This window comes from Brachyistius frenatus, unplaced genomic scaffold (assembly GCF_029030835.1).
Source record: "Brachyistius frenatus isolate BFR_SWC_R1_liver_20210118 unplaced genomic scaffold, ASM2903083v1 Contig_376, whole genome shotgun sequence".
NCBI classification, from domain to species: domain Eukaryota; kingdom Metazoa; phylum Chordata; class Actinopteri; family Embiotocidae; genus Brachyistius; species Brachyistius frenatus.
Genome location: NW_027210975.1, coordinates 59,332 through 76,008, shown reverse-complemented (window position 1 = coordinate 76,008; position 16,677 = coordinate 59,332). Strand labels below are relative to the sequence as shown.

Here is a 16,677-nt window from a genome sequence, read left to right as displayed (position 1 = left end):
AACAGACACGCCCCCAAAAACAGGTCTTCTTGAATCTTCTTTTCTAATGAATGAGGGATTATTTTCAGATGGACCTCCAGAAAACTAAGAAGAAGGAGTGACTTTAGCTAACAACACCGAGATAACTGATGGACACATTTTATTCACTTTGGATTTGATGAGAGAAGTTGAATGGGAGTCTATGGAGCCGGAGGCTTTTTGGAGCCGACCTCTAGTGGCACTCGCTGGTATTGCAGCTGAAGACACTTCTGGATCAGAACCATTTTACAGACCTGAAGCTACGAACTCTTTTATATCCAGTCTGTGGTTTTATATCCAGTTTGTGGTCATAACACAGACATGAGATTCAAAAGAATCAAAAAGGAAAACAAAGTGTTTTCCAAAAGTTTCAGGTGGTGCGTTAAAACTGATTTTTGTTATGCAGTCAAACCCAACCTGAACTAAAGAGCCTGTCAGCTGACGTTGGGCGGGTACATCCTGGACACATGGTCAGTCCATTTGCAAACTTTTTTCTTTTTTATCCTCTCAGTGACAACATTCACCTTTCATGGTTTCATGGTTTCATGGTTTCGTTCAGACACTCGGTCCAGTTTAGGGGATGATTGTGGCCAGTGACTGTCGACATGATGATTTTTTGACATCAGTTCTTCACAAAGTGCTTTTTGTTGCCTGAAGCTCCGGCGGTCTAAAGGAGAGCCGGATCCTTCATCCGCCCCGAACACCTCCTGCCGACGGAGCGTCAATCCTTCAAAAAAGCACCTGTGGATGAACCAGAGCTTTGCCTGCTGAATGAAACCTGCGCCTCCCAGTGACAGTACAGAAATGTTGTGCTTCCTACAGCAGAGAACATCATCAAGTTGTGAGTCCTTTCAACACTTGATAGGGAAAACAAATTAGAAGCAGTGTGCAGTATCTGGGGAGCAGGGTCGCTGGTTTACTCTAACAACTTGCTCTTAACTGGCACATTCCTCACGTCTGCTGCCCTCTTCACATCAAACAGCTGCATTAATGTCTCGTGATGGAAGTATTTATATATTTACTTTTATCTATGAGTGCACAACATTCCTCGTAAGGTCTTTGGTGAAACAGTGTGGAGATGCTGACTGAAGGAAAAGGCTCGGTGAGCTGCCTCCACATCAAGCAGCAGTTTGTTACAGTTGTCAGACTCTTCATCACTCTCCAAAAAAAAACATGTGCAGGACCAGAACCAGAAGCTTTTCCAGTCTGAGACCTGACCCGCTGTATTTAAGTGCCTTTTCTGGACGTTTCCTTGGACCATTGTTAACAGGTTAGTTTTATTTATTTCCCGGAGTGTTGAGAAAACGTATTGTTCTTCTCCAGTCTTGGTGTTAACCTTCTTGGAGAGGAACCGCGGCGGCCTCTGGTTTCTACCCACATGAAACCTGACCAGGGGAAAGCTAACAGGGAGGGTATTCTTAGTCTGATCCCACCGGGGATAACAAGGTCATCTGAAGTCATGAAGATCACCCCCAAACCCCCCTCCACCAGCACCACCAACATCACCACCACCACCACCACCTTTTCAGCAGATAGCAGCATGTCAGTGTCGGGCCTCTCTCTGTTGTGTGATGATACCACTCTGTTTGTTTTTCGGCTTTAACTTCCTTCAGGTTCTGAAACTCTCAGTATCTCCACTGTTATTCTTTAATCTCCCCAGCACTTCATCTGATTGGACAAATCCCTGCAATGCACCAGCGTGTGTGTGATTTAGTGTCGTCATCCTGTGACGTGACGACTGATTTGCTAATTTTTTTGTTTCCAACCGTGTATAAATGAAACTATATCCGACTTTAACTTGAACTGAGTAACAGACCTGTTGAGGAACCTCTGCTGGAGTCCTGCGTGACTTGTGTTTGAGTGTTGGTCTCTCTGTTGGTTTGTGTGTTTGTTTGCCAGCAGGAGAGCAAATAGCTGCAGCAGTGCTGATTGAAACCTGGTCATAAAGAGGACATTTGTTCCAGACCGGTCGCTCTCCTTTCCTTCGCTGTCCTCCTGGAGCGAGGGACGGACAAGTCCTGCTGCTGAGAAAAACATTTGAGGAACTGGAAATCGTCTTTGGATTTATTCCAGCACATCTGAAGGTGAATTAGGAACTTCTTGCATGACCTGGAAACACTGCAGTGTTCAGATATTACTTCAGAGCTGGTGAGGAAAATGAAGAAGTCAACAGACAAGAACATGAAGGTCAACTCTGACAACCAGAGACGTTTCAAATATTTCAAAATTTTGAAAAAAAAATTCTAATCATGACAGCCACAGTAAGGTCAACGCTAGGGAAAGACCAAGGACAAGATATGAAGATATGATGGAAAAAAAACTCTGGGTACAGTAAACTATATGAAAATAAGTCATCTTAGATTGAACAGACGGTTTATTTCAAGATTTCACTTTTCTCGTCCATTAAACTGAAAATGTTCCTCCTTACAGTGTTTTTGCAGTCAGTGCTTGTTATCCACAGCCAGTGGATGTTATAGCACAAGGCTTTACTGTGTGTGTGTGTGTGTGTGTGTGTGTGTGTGTGTGTGTGTGTGTGTGTGTGTGTGTGTGTGTGTGTGTGTGTGTGTGTGTGTGTGTGTGTGTGTGTGTGTGTGTGTGTGTGTGTGTGTGGTTTTTAAACTACCTCTTTTTCCTCCTGTTTGTGGAGTCGTTCACTTTTTGGGACCAAACTGCTCTGAACTTTCTTCCGTAAATCGTTGAATTCTTTAAAGTCAAACTAAGTTTTGTGACTGAGGACATATTTCTTCAGTAAAGTTGAGTATATTATGAGATAGTTGACAGATTGTCATCCTCCTCTTTGGACCATGAATATCTGGACACACCAACCAACTCACACTGTTGTTCTCACAAAATAAAACTATCATGTCCTGTTATTTAAGACTTGTAAAACTGGACTGTTTCTTAAAAATAATCTAAACATCTTAAACTGACTAATTGTTCTTTATGTCCAGCAGCACAAGTGGAAATAAACACTAAAACTTCATGATACAATATTCTGTTGTTGTCAACAGGTCAGTTTGCTTGAAATTGCAATTAATTTGGTTTCATTTTTGAGGATTAGATTTCCTCTAACTACCACAGATTAACAGAGGATTAGTGGCTGTTTGTAACTAAAGTATTGTGCAGATTATTTAGCTCGTTCTTAATAAAGGATAACTTTATGGGTACTTTCAGGTTTTTTGAACATGAAAATTAGACGTTGACCGTCTCACTATGGTTCTGTCCCGGTTCATCCATCCAACATGTGTAGTGCAGTCCATCCCTTCTCCATAAAATCATCTTTGTCATCATGCAAACATTTTACGACCGTGCACTTTGTTTCCATTGAGAAGAAGATGGATGAAAAGTGGATGAGTTCCTCCGCTGGTTAATCCTGACCTTTGAAAGGCCCTCCAACCCGGAGCACTGAATTAAATGGTCTTGACAATACTTGACATTAATCTGCTTAAATCCTTCCACATTGGATTAACAGAGGGATTTGTCCCCGACAACTTCTCATGGAGCTCACAGACACCAGATCCATCAATTAAAGCCAGTGCTCTGTGACAATGATGGAAGCTGATGGCAAAAGAAAAACACTGATTCAGGATTAAATGCCGTTCTGATAGTTTTAAAGACAGAATGTGGTTTAGAGATCAGACATTTCCAACGAGGAGACTCTTTGTGCAGAGTTAGAGTCCTGCTCTGCCATAACCATTACAGCCAACCCCCTCACACACACACACACACACACACACACACACACACACACACACACACACACACACACACACACACACACACACACACACACACACACACACACACACACACATTAACTAGAGTGTGTGTAAAGTCAGAGTGAACCTCAGAGAAGAACTGGCTTGTGGGAAAAATCACACCTTCTGTGTCACCAACACTGCCATGCAAATGCAGAGCAATTCCGGTGCAGAAAAAACGGGGTACGATGGCTTTCATCCGTTTTATTGAGCCACAGCCGTCATCCTTAACCCCGGATAAACAAACACAGCTAACTTCTTCATTTGCGTAGGGAGCAATTTAACCCCTGCCTTGACCTCCCCCGTGGAGGCTGGAGAATAGCAGGGGTGACCAGGGAACGCGACCCTGCCTCCCTAAGCAGCCTCGAATGTCACGAGCCGACACAGAAGCTGCCCCCCCCCATCCAAAAGCACTTACAGCCTCCAGCCGCTTGTGTTCACTCCGAAACACTCAGGAGGATGATTCCCAGGTCGCAAACCGCCCCGCTGGCCCGCCGCGCTCACTTCTACTCGCCGTGTGTAGTTCCTCCGGAGTTCATGTCGTCCTCTTCAGATATAGGAACCCAGAAGAGACACGTACATGTATATTTATCAAGCAAGAGAGAAGTCTGTGAATGTGGCATTTACAGAGAAATAGAAACTACACTTCTTCACTTTAAAGTGTGTCACCGGATCTTGCTGGACTCACTCTAAATGATTTGGACTCGATAAAAGCTGAAGGGGAACACGCTGCCAAAACTTCAATATTAAAAGAAACTCAACATGTAATTGTTACATATAATCACCTTAAAATTTGTCATTAAAGTCGGTGTGAATTCATTGTGTGGAAACGCAACGCAACACAATACAATACAACAGACAGAAGAAGCTGACTCGTCACTTCCACTCAGGCAGATCGGTGCTTTTTCTAGATGTTCAAGTTTAAATCTGAAGACTTGATTAATTACGACCAGCTGGTGGAACATGGATACATTTTAGAATCGCTTTTATTTGTATTTATTTAAAAAAATACTTCATTAAAGATTAAATAGAGATTTTAACACTTTCAAACCGCCGACAGTCACAGAAACGCTTCTTTAGATTTCATGATCTCAGTGGTTCTTCATTCATGGTTTGGTTGGATTCGTGCATTTACTGTTTTACTGCAGGACCACTTCACGTCCACAATAAACAGTGTTTTCAGTCATGTTTCATGTGCATATAAATTGTTTGTACCATCTGTCCTCCCGGGTGTGTTCAGAGGTTTCTAATTCATCACAGCAGCTGTGGAGTTTTTCATCAGCAGCTTCATTTCCCAGAATTTCCATACAATATTTTTCTTATGCCTTAAAGTCATTTCCTCAATTTCTTTCTCAGAATTTGGGGGTTTTGAACAACCTAAATGGGTTTTACACATTTCACATGAATTATAAAAACTTTTTTAGGCCAAAATAATGAAATGAAAAGCAAATTTTTTTTTTATTTTTTTATGGGCTGAAATTCTGCTGCCAGAAATTATTGTTATAAAATAAATGATGTAGTTATAAATTATCGTCAATATTTCTAAAAACCCTAGATACACACCTGAATACTTGGGACACATTTCAGCGAATACTTATTAAGTACAAAGTCCCAGAGCCAGCAGCATTGAGCAGCACAGTTGTAGGGAATCCTGCAGAGACATTGTTGATAAAAGGGAGTCTTACTTCTTTGAGGTTTAACACATTTATGATTACATTATGTGACTATAACACTCTGCTGTAACAAAACCAATTAGAAATAATAATTTAAAAAGAATAAATCCATTTTTTCCAGATTTATCGGTGGATTTTCAAAGTGACTAAAAGTGTTATTAGATAATTACAGAGAAGAAGAAGAATTTAACACTGATGTGTTTTAAAGTGAACTTTCCTAACTCCCACTGGTCCGGGGATGTTCGGATGCACTGAGTCCAGAAGCAGCAGGATGGATTCTCTATCAAAAATGACAGGCAGCCCATTAAATCCAAAGCCCCATTCAGCCGTGTTAACAAAAGCCAGCAGTTGGACCAGGCGGGATAATTGAAACGCAAACAACTGATCAAAGTGAAGCTGCAGCTCGACAGTTTCATTGTTTATGTACGGGCCTTATGCGGGACCTGTTGACTTTTCCAATTGGAGCTGTAAACTTTTGTTTGTCCATGCATTTCCAAGACTGATTGTCAGTCTGATCTGAACAATTACCAGCTAAATGTGTTTGCCAGCTCAGGCCCCCCCTCCCTCTTTGCTGCCCTAAAAAGATCAAAAGGGAAGACACCCCCCCTCCCTCCCTCCCTCCCTCCCCCGCCCGCCTTAGTCCCCCTTGAGCCCCCCCCCCACACCCCTTCCCCAAACGTCCCCTCCACTCCCGGTATCCCTCCTCCCAACCTCTTCATTTCCTTTTAGCCATGACAGTTCAGCTGGAAAGCCAACCATAAATGATTTTTGTCGACGGCCCGGTGTTGGGGACGTGGCCTTTGGAGCGCACTGCTTTCAACAAGGGGACACGTCTTTTATAACACAGAGAGAAAGAGAAACGATCTGCATATTTCAGTCATGCGCGGTTGTGCTCAGCTGATCAAAGAGCTGCGGGGACGCCCCCTCGTAACCGAAGGCCGGAGGACCCTCGCGATGTGAATGAGCACAAATTGATGCTACTGATGCTAAACGGTTCAGCGCCTCACAAAATGTCATAAGGTCAATCAACTTTTGGTCGTCATTTGACCGTGACACAACCTTGGCAGCTTTAGTGGCTGACAGGCTTCACGGGGCCGCACTGGGCCGCACTGGTCCGCCCTGGTCCGCCCTGGTCCGCCCTCCACCTTCAGTCTCCAAGAACCACAGAACTGATCCGATGTGTGTGGAGACATGCTGATCGAACAGTCTCACGTATGTGTCCACTGAAGGTGTTGTGTTAAAACTAAAACATCCACCTGCTAACTTTTCAACTACGACTTCCCACAGGAGACGTTATGAGTTACTGTTGATTAATATTGAAGACCGTGATTGCTGTTGAAAGCCCTGAAAGCTAATAAGCGTTTCTACTAATATGTCTCAATTGATTTTCCCTCAATTTATTCACACTCACATTCAAATAAAAAACAACAACATATATTTCTATAACAAACACATAAGTCCCCACTCACTGCTGGTGAAACATCAGCTCAACAGAGTTAAGTGTAGACTTGATTTTAGCAGCTGTCATGGACGTAATAACAGGACAACAGAGAGGACTAAACAGTTTGGACATTTCTTCCAGAAACTAAGGAGTTGTGTGGCCACTCTGGTGATTTTTAATGGGAGGTCGTTTTGATTTTCCCAAAAATTTAATTATAACCTCATTTCTAAAGAAGTTGCAACACTGTAAAATGTAAATAACAACACAATGTGATCATTTGCAAATCTATAAACACAAATTTAATTTAAAACAGAACAAAGAATACATCAAATGTTGGAATTGAGAAATTGAACTGTTTTATGAAAAAAAAAAATATATATATATATATAAATCTCTGAGCACAAGGGACAAGGCTGGAAACCAATATTGGATGGTGGTGATCTTCAGGCCTTCAGGCAGCACTGCATTAAAAACACACTATTCTGGAGTGGAAATCACTGCATGGGCTCAGGAACACTTGTGAAAACCATTGTCTGTGAACACAGTTCATCGCTGCGTCCACAAATGATGTTAAAACTCTCCAAAGAAGAAATCAGATAGAAACATGATCCAGAAACACCGCCGCCTTCTCTGGACCGAGATCATTGAAGATGGACTGAGGTGAAGTGGACAACTGTCCTGAGGTCTGATGGATCACAATCTGAGATTCTGTTTGGAAATCATGGACGCTGCATCCTCCAGGTTAAAGAGGAGAGGGACCATCCAGCTTGTTATCAGCTCAGTTCTAAAGCCAGCATCTGTGATGGTACAGGATGCATTAGTGCACATGGCATGGGTAGCTTGAACATCTGGAAGGAAGCATTAATGCTGAATGATATATTCAGGTTTTGGAGCAACATATGCTGCCATCCAGACAACGTCTCTTTCAGGGAAGGTCTTGTTTATTTCAGCAGAACAACGTCCAACCACATTCTGCACGTATTCCAACAGCATGGTTCTCTAGTAGAAGAGTCCGCTGATAAACTGGCCTCCTGCAGTCCAGACCTGTCAATCATTGGAAACATCTGGAGCATCAGGACATGAACAATACAACAAAGGAGACCCTGAACTGTTGAGCAGCTGAAATCCTCCATCAGTTGTTGTCTTTGCTCTATTTTCTATTAAATATGGATTTACGTGATTTACAAATCACAGCATTCTGTTTTTAAGTTACATTTTACACAGCGTCGCTCGCAAGAGAATTACATGCAGTGTTTGACATAAAAACAGATATAAAGGAACATTTAAAAATATAGAAGAGAAATGAGATAGAACAGTATACAATAGAAGAACAGATACAATTTGTAACTTTCACCAGTGTTGTTTCTGTGCTCTGATGTACTCCAAATCCTAAATTTACTGCTATTTTATTGCTTTTCTATTGTTCTATTATTATCTTATTGCTTCTGTATGCTTCTGTAGCAAAAAAAATTCCCCTCTGGGATTCATAAAGTAACTACCTAACTTAACCTAACTTAACCTAACCTTTAACCTAACCTAACTTAACCTAACCTAACCTAACCTAACCTAACCTAACCTAACCTAACCTAACCTAACCTAACCTAACCTAACCTAAATGAAAATCCTCAAACAGCCCATTCCTGTGCAGATGATCACATGATTGATTTGAGATGGCTTTTTTAAGGATTTTAGAAATAAAGGGCAGGTTGGATATCATTCTATAGTTTACTAGTACGCCTGCATCAAGAGAAGGGTTTTTAAGTAGAGGTTTAATTACAGAAAGTTTAAAAGCCTGCAGTACGTAGCCTGTTCAACCATATCAGATCTGATATGCGAGTGTTTAGATGAAACAGTTGTTGAAAGATCAACAGGAGAGAAGTGGTCTAAATAGAAATCAGCTCTTACAGATGTTTCTAAAGCTGCTGTACTTGAAGACACATCTGTCACAGCTGGAGGAAGAATGCGATTACATTTCTGAACAGTTTTAGTCGTAAAGACGTCCATCAAGTCAATACTGCTGAGAGACAAGGAACAGAAACCTCAACAGAGCTGTTTTCTTCTATTAATGATGAATAATATGAAGTTCTGGGTTTATAGAGGACTTTTATTATATGTTAATAGAAGATCCTGTACGCAGCATGTAAGACTGCAACTCTGCCTCCTGGTCTCAACTCTGGAGTGTCCTACTTGAGGGTTTGTAATAAACTTAGTCATATTTCTGAGAGCTGCACCATCCAGGATGGGATGGATGCCGTCGCTCCGAATCAGACCGGGTTTTATCCTGAAGGTTTTCAATTGAAGCCCAAATGGTTTGCTGGACACCACCCGTTCAACATGTCATCGCCGGTCCGATCAGTAGAGGGTCCAGAGAAAAGTATACAGTCCAACGTTGTTTTGGCAAAATCACAAAACTGTTCCACAGTAATTGTTGGCCCAATCCCAAACCGGCCACCACACACTCACTCCGTAGACGTTGTTTTATTTTGAAATACTAATTAATTAATATTTGACTTTACTGTCTGTGTTGTAAAAAAACAAACAAAACAAGGATATAATCAGATTAATAAAGGGAACAATTATTTTTTTCCAAAACAAGAGAGAGACGCGGACAAAGTGTGGAAGAGAATTTCTGTTTTTTTCATAAATAATTTTTCTTCTGACAAACTTGTGAGAGGAAAAACACTTCAGCTTCATACGAGTGCTTTGTGATCTTTAGACGATGATGTTTGGTGAGTGAATATGCAGTAAATATTTATTTAATATAATAATATAATATAATCTCCGGAATATGTTGGGGAACAGGTTTATCATCTCCCTGCATCCACATGTTTCCATTGAAGTGAACAGAATATTGTCCAGAAGATCATTCAACAATGTAGAATAATCGAGAAGTTTCTCTCTTTTATTCTGTGACAACGCGGACACATGCAGGTACATATGGCAGATCAAGCCTCCAGCACTGTTCTGATGAGTAGACGTTTATCACTTCTCCTGTCCTCAGTAATTCAGGGAAAACAGGTCGTACCTCTTTGTTTGACTGTAAAGAGTGTTTCTGTGTTTTTATATCCCGGTATGGACTTAAACCTGTGTGTGAGTGTGTGTGTGCGTTTTTGGATGTAGTATAACAGTCCTACACTTAATCATGTATTACTGGGAAAACAAACCAGCACGGCAAAAAAACTTCATAAAAAAAATAAAATAAAAAAAATAAATAACGGCTTCAGCATTAAAGCGGTCATTATATTTTGAGACCAGGAATTAGTTGATACAAGTTGATTTTTTTTTTTCATTGCTTTTTTATTTCTTTTCCCTTTTTGTCAGTAAACTGCCTCCAAAAGTAAAGGCATTGTCACAATAAATACTAGAATAATGACAAAATAAGAATCAAATGTATAAACAGATCATGATGTGAGTTAATTATTATGAATTAATATGATATAGATTATGTTTGGCATCTGCAGGTTTTTATGATACGCAGAACTGAGCATTCTCTCTGCGCATGCTCAAAAACAAGAAACCCTGCAGGCTACGTCAGGACGTCCAGCACGTAGCCTGACGTCATCAGCTGTCACTTTGTTGTGGAATGGCTTCCTGTTCCGGATGTGCCGCTGCTCTCTGAAACATGGGACATTGGTTCCGGTGTCCGACGCTCGGTTTCACAGAGAACCCGGGCCCGCGGGTCGACACACCGCCGAGACCCGGACCCGCAGCGTGAGGACGGGCCGCGGTGCTGCCGGGGGACTCAGCATGCTGCTGTCCCAGTTGCCAGAGGATGTCCTCTATCACATCCTGTCTTACTTGGACTGCAGGTCTCTCAGTCGCCTCTCTCAGGTCTGCAGCAGCATGTGCCGCTTCGCGAGCCGGGACGCGGTGTGGAGGAGGGCCGCGAAGGAGTTCCTCAACACCGGGATCACTCGGAGCGGGACGGACATGTAAGATGACCGCTGCTGTTTGTTTCTGTGGCCACCCAGTCCACGTGTCCCCGGGAGACCAGCGGGCTCGTGCCGTGGGTTTTGTCCGCCCTGGTTTTAGTCTGCAGGCAGCCAGGCCAGTGTGTGGCAGTGACTGTCCTGTTCAGTCCACACATCATGTCACATGTCCCCTCTTTGGGAATGGACGGGTGTCACCTGTCCTTTCACACTCCTGTCCGTCCGCATCGCCATAGTTTAGGCCACGCCCATCGCCAGATAACCAATCACAAATTGACTGACTCAAACATACAGGACATCTTCAGACCTGTCCTCCTCAGGTCTGTCCTCCGCAGTATTTTCTGTGTTTGTGGGACGTGACTCTTCCAACAAGTTTCCACTGATGTGACTGAAATATAATCCTCTCAGATTCTCTCGTTTCTCAAAGCTCCTTCTGAAAGTGTGCCGTGCTTTCTGTCGGTCAGATACTGATGTGTGTGTAAATGTTCGTCCCATCAGAACCAGGTCTTTTCTTCTGATCGTTATATGAAAAGCTTCCAGTTCTTCATCAGAACCGTCCCTCTGACATTGAGCCCGGTGACGTTGAGGTGTGACTGTCACCGCAGGTATCCTCACATCCCGCTGAAGGACCGAGTGAAGACGGCTCACAACTGGTGCGATGGAGTCTGCAGACGGGCCGTTCCTCTCAGATGGAAAACCAAGTGAGTGAAACACCTTTTACCTGCACATCACGGAGACATCAGGCGGATAGGAACACGCTGATGCAGCGCTTTCGTCCTGAGCGTGACGTTGGAAGTGTGTTTAACAAACACACCGTTCATTCGCGACCTTTTTAACGTGAGCTCGAGAGTCGTCATCTTTAAAGCTCTCACATTTCCTCCTGTGTCTTGTCGTCAGGCTGTTGCCATGGTTGCAGCTGGACGGCGACGCGCTGTACCTCTCTCTGGCCGCTGACGTCGGAGCGTACCATCTGCGGCGGGACTCCGGGAGGCTCCAGCGCAGCCCGTTTAAAATCTACTCGGGCCACCGGGGGGACGTCTGTCGGTTTGTTCTCACCGACTCCGGCTTGATCACCGCCGACAGGTGAGCTCACGCACGCTCTCCGTTGTCATGTGACCTTATCTGGCTGCTGAAATGATATCCTAGGATCAGCAATAACAGAACAACATTTCACTTTCAAAACTCTCCTCAGTTCCCAAATGTTTACAGAGTTTTGTAAAAAGAAGAGGTGCTGCAGCTCGGTGGTGAACGTGACCCTGTCCCAACTCTATAGAGACGTGTTGCTGCCATCAAATTCAAAATAAGCACATTCAAATTTCTCCGTTTCAACATTTGATATGTTGTCTTTGGTCTATCTGCAATAAAATATCGCTTTACGTCATTTGCAAAGTCATGAATTCTGTTTTTATTTACATTTTACACAGCGTCCCAACTTTTTGGGAAATCGGGTTGTATTTTGTATGTTAACGTGAAGAAATCATATAATGTTTTATAATAAAGTTTTTAAACTAAAAAAGCTTTCAGACACTGAAATTCCTCCATCGCAGCAACACTCGTTCAAAAGTAGCACAGCGCACATTAATACAGTCTGTGGATGAACTAGTTCAGAGAGCGAGACGAGGTTTTGTTTGAGAACAGGTCGGCTGCTGATGCTGATGTTGTCCAGATGTTGTTTTTTTTTATATATGTTTCATAAGTCACCAGTCTTACCCTCTTGAAACGACTCCCCTCTGTCTGCACCAGCGACGGCAGGATCCTGGTCCACAGCAGGAGGAGCGACGCGTCGGTGGAGTTACTGGGTCATGACCAGGAGGTCAACTGCCTCGACTGTAAAGACGGACTCGTCATCAGCGGATCCAGAGACCGGACGGCCCGGGTCAGAACACAGTGCTGCGGTGTTGACAGTCTTTGCTTCACGCTGAGCCTCCTGTCTCTGAAACATTCAGTTCACATTCGTCCATCAGTGAACACCACGTACAGTTCAGCCCACATTATTCATACGTGTCAAATTTTCACGTCGAGTGAGTTTTTATTTGACCAGAAGGTTTCCGTCGTCTGTAAATGATTTAAACAAGTGACAAACATTGGAAGACATTTCTCCAGAGATGTTAACAATAAATCAGATTTCCATGTATTTTTTAATTCAATAATTTTTACTAAATTGTTCAAACATCTCAGGATTTCCATCAACTATAAGTTGAGAACAGCTGCAGTAGTTTTCTAGTCATTTGCAGGTCACGGCTAAAATCCAAAGGCTGAGCGACGACCCCTGGTCATCCAGTGTGGCTGCTCTCCGTTATGATATTTTTCATGAAAAATGTAAAAAAAGAAAACCCACAAACACATTTAATGTTTTCATTTATATCTCGGCACAATGTCGTCACATCCTGTTTCACTCGGTTTGGCCATTTACAGCCAGAAGTAAAGTTTTGGTCAAACTCATGAGACATGAACATTTGAATGATTTTGGGCTGAACTGGGTATATACATACCATCAACAAGTCTGTTCAATATTAGATCCTAAAAATACTCTTCCTGGTTCTTCTGTTTCTCCAGATCTGGACGTTGACCTCCACCTCCCCCAGAGACACCATCCCCATGTACGACCGAGTGTGGTCTGTTGCTATCAGTCCCACGCTGAGGTAAGAACTTGGTCAACCTAAAATTCTCCCAAACTGAACTCCTCTCTCCGACTGTCTGTCTGTCTGCCTGCCTGCCTGCCTGCCTGCCTGCCTGCCTGTCTGTCTGTCTGCCTGCCTGCCTGTCTGTCTGTTTGTCTGTCAGGCAGCAGGTTTTCCTCCTACAGTGGTGTATCTTGATACTTTAATATCAGCTGTACCTGCTTTCAAGATATTTTTTGACTCTTTTACTTTTATTCTGAAAAACAAGCCGACACATCTTTTTAAACCTGTTTTAGTACAAGTACGAACATGAGCTAGATATTTCTCATCTCATCTGGTAAATAACCTCCGTGGGTTCGAGCTTCGTTGATAAAAAGAAAGGAGAAACAGAAAGTGGTTGAAACGCTGTGTCTTCAGTGTTACAGTTGAGGTCCGATCAAAATGATCAGAGTCCCGTCACAGCGAGCAGAGCAGGAAGTAATAAGTCCCACCTCTTAATCAACATCAGCGCCTGAGTTCCATGTGTTTTTAGGACCACTGGTACGTGAGCGTTTGTGATTTCAACACGGACCTGAAACTTGTGAAACTTATGTCCGCTTATAGCCAAGTGTTCCTGAGCCCATGCAGTGATTTCCACTACAGAATCAGAGCTGTTTTTTTTTTTTGGTGGGTCAAACTCTGGAAATGGTCAACAGAGATCCTGGAAATGCTTCAGAAAGTCTACGGCGACGAAGCGATGAGGGACATCAGGGGAACGTTCCCGATGTGGCATGAGCACTGAGAACCTTTTGATCGCACCTCTCAACATCCTCATCCATAAATGGACGTCTTTGGTTCTGGTGTGGCTCGGTGGGGATGTTCGGCTGCTTTGATATGAACCAGTGAGCACTTCCACGCTGCATTCAGTATTAATTGAATTCAACATTGTTTGGTACCGGTATATTGTGGCTTCATTTTTTTAGCTTTCTTTCACTTGCCATTTTATTAATTTTGATTTCCCATATTTATATTTGTGCAGTTTTTTTTTATTTATTTTTTTATTTATTGTTTACTCTGGTGTGAAACAGTATTTCTGGTAGGACCACGTGTGAAGGATGAGCCAGCAGAGACAATAGAAAAGGTTCCCAGCACAGCGACAGCATGCGACCGGTGTGAGCTGAGAAATATCCATTAAGGTGCTGACTGAAAGGGGCGTGACGGAGCAGAACCTTTGTAGTGGTCGTTAAGGAGCGCCTTTGATTTCTCAACCGTGTTTACACCCAGACACTTAATAACACACACGTCCAACACACACTCACTCAGCACCGCCGAGCTGCAGGCGGACAGATGCAGGCGCTGTAACAGGATCCTCTTCATCACGCGTGTCCAGCAGAGAGACAGGTGATCGTCCGTCTCTGGATGCACAGTTCATGTTAGCGCCGAGCAGGACGCCGCCTTTGTTCTCATTCTTTTCCTTTTTGACATAAGATTATGGTCCGTCAGAGAGGAGCTCTGTTCACTGACCTAACTGGAGAATCAGGTTTCAGTGTCTTCTCTCTCGTGTGTTTACTGGTAGCGAGTACAAGTAGCTACGTTGTCTTCAGGTTCCAACAAACCTCTGATTTGTTAAATCTGCGCATGTTAGCAGTTTAACCAGACACCGTGTTGAGATGATGACGTTGAAAGATCCACGGTCAGCTTTTTCTTTTGTTTGTAAAAGTGTTTGTAGCTTGCAGGTCTGAAAAATGGTTCACAAGCCACCGGGTGAGCTCACTGATGGCTGCTGCTCGGTTACAGTCTGGTTGTTAGGTGGCTATAACACTTGTTCCTATGAGTGAAAACGCGACATAATAAATGCACCTTCCCTACAGACTTCTCATATTTCTCCTGACGAGACCGATCTTGAAATCACTGAAAAACTTCCCAGACTTGTAAAGTCCATAAAAACCACCCTGACCTCATCAAATACACGTTCCTTCTCTTCTGTAGGACACATGACTTCCTGCCTCGATGCTGAACGCCGTCCTCTAGTGTGGATGTACGACTCAGGTCTGGAAGAGCAGGTGCACATTCAGTCGGCCTGCTTTTACTAAAGATCTGAAGAACTTTAAATCGCCTTCACTCCCTGATATCAACCTTCGATAATAAACTGACTACTAAACCGAGACGACATTTAAGTTGTGAAACTCCATCTCGGTCCAGTCGCAGTTTCTTCCTTCAGCCCTGTAAACAAGCAGGAAGCAGACAAACTGCCCTCGTTTTCAGTCTGAAGTTGTAACTTTGCCAAACAGGCTGTCAGCGTACATCCACGGTCTGTCCGGTCCCGGCCTTCGGAGCGACTCTCAGATCTCAGAGGAGCAGGCAGATTACCCACATCATTAATTCTCCAATTTGCTGGCTGAAATAGCAGAGCGTGCCTCGGCCCACTGCCTCCTCGTAATGGAGAGCTGCTCCCGACCGACCACTGACCAGCGGCCTGGTTAATTAAAACTCTTTGGGAAACCAGGTGTCAACTCACTGATAAACCTATTAAACCCACTTCTGCCCCGCACACCCGGTGACTTCTGCCTCCAACTGGTTCCTGAAAGGAAAATAGAGTCTTTTTTTTTTTTTTTTCTTTAACCACAGTTTAACCATAAACCCAACTGAAAGCCACAAAGCATGAGAAAGAATAAACCAAAGAGCTGGAGCAGAATATCAGGTCTGAAAACAGTTTCAGACTTCCTCTCCTCTGTGAGCTGTCCGCCGTTGTTCTCTGATACGATGCAGTTTAGTAATTACATGTGATCGGTACTCAGTACAGCAGCTGTGATTGGTTTTAAATGTTTCTACACGGTCCTGAACATGGAGCCACAGAACAACAGTTCAGCTTGAGGTGTGAAACATGCATAAGAGATGACACCTGTAACCTCCATAAGAAAGATGTGAAGGATATCAGGAACTGACTGTTCTATAATATTTATTTGGTAATTGATGACGTTGCTGACGTTTCAGTCCCCAGTTTCACTCCATGAATATGTCGCTGTCCACCCTCCAGAGGGAACCGTTGGCAGTCGCTCCATCCTACTGGGCAAAAACCTCAGGTCAATTTTAACCAATCAGCAGCCAGCAGTGATGTCATCATCCATCAGTGATGTCATCGTTGGTTTGTGAACGTTATGAATCCTCCAGGTCAGATTCTAACCGTCAGCATCTTTGCTAGTTTGGAGCAGTTTGGAGCAGGAAGTGACCATATTTGGACGAGCTGGGGGAGGAGCC

At 43.4% G+C, this 16,677-nt stretch overlaps 1 protein-coding gene across 3 annotated transcripts in view; it reads left to right on the top strand.

Annotated features, from left to right (window-relative positions):
• Positions 1–10,463: 10,463 nt before the first annotated feature.
• fbxw4 (F-box and WD repeat domain containing 4) overlaps positions 10,464–16,677 on the top strand; it is a 41,259-nt gene continuing 35,045 nt past the window's right edge. For all 3 annotated transcript variants that reach the window (XM_069724415.1, XM_069724414.1, XM_069724413.1), the window contains exons 1-5: positions 10,464–10,822; positions 11,425–11,520; positions 11,717–11,902; positions 12,563–12,695; positions 13,376–13,461. In XM_069724415.1, coding sequence (XP_069580516.1) covers positions 10,491–10,822; positions 11,425–11,520; positions 11,717–11,902; positions 12,563–12,695; positions 13,376–13,461 — 833 coding nt within the window. In that variant the 5' untranslated portion in view covers positions 10,464–10,490. The remainder of the gene's footprint in view (positions 10,823–11,424; positions 11,521–11,716; positions 11,903–12,562; positions 12,696–13,375; positions 13,462–16,677) is intronic.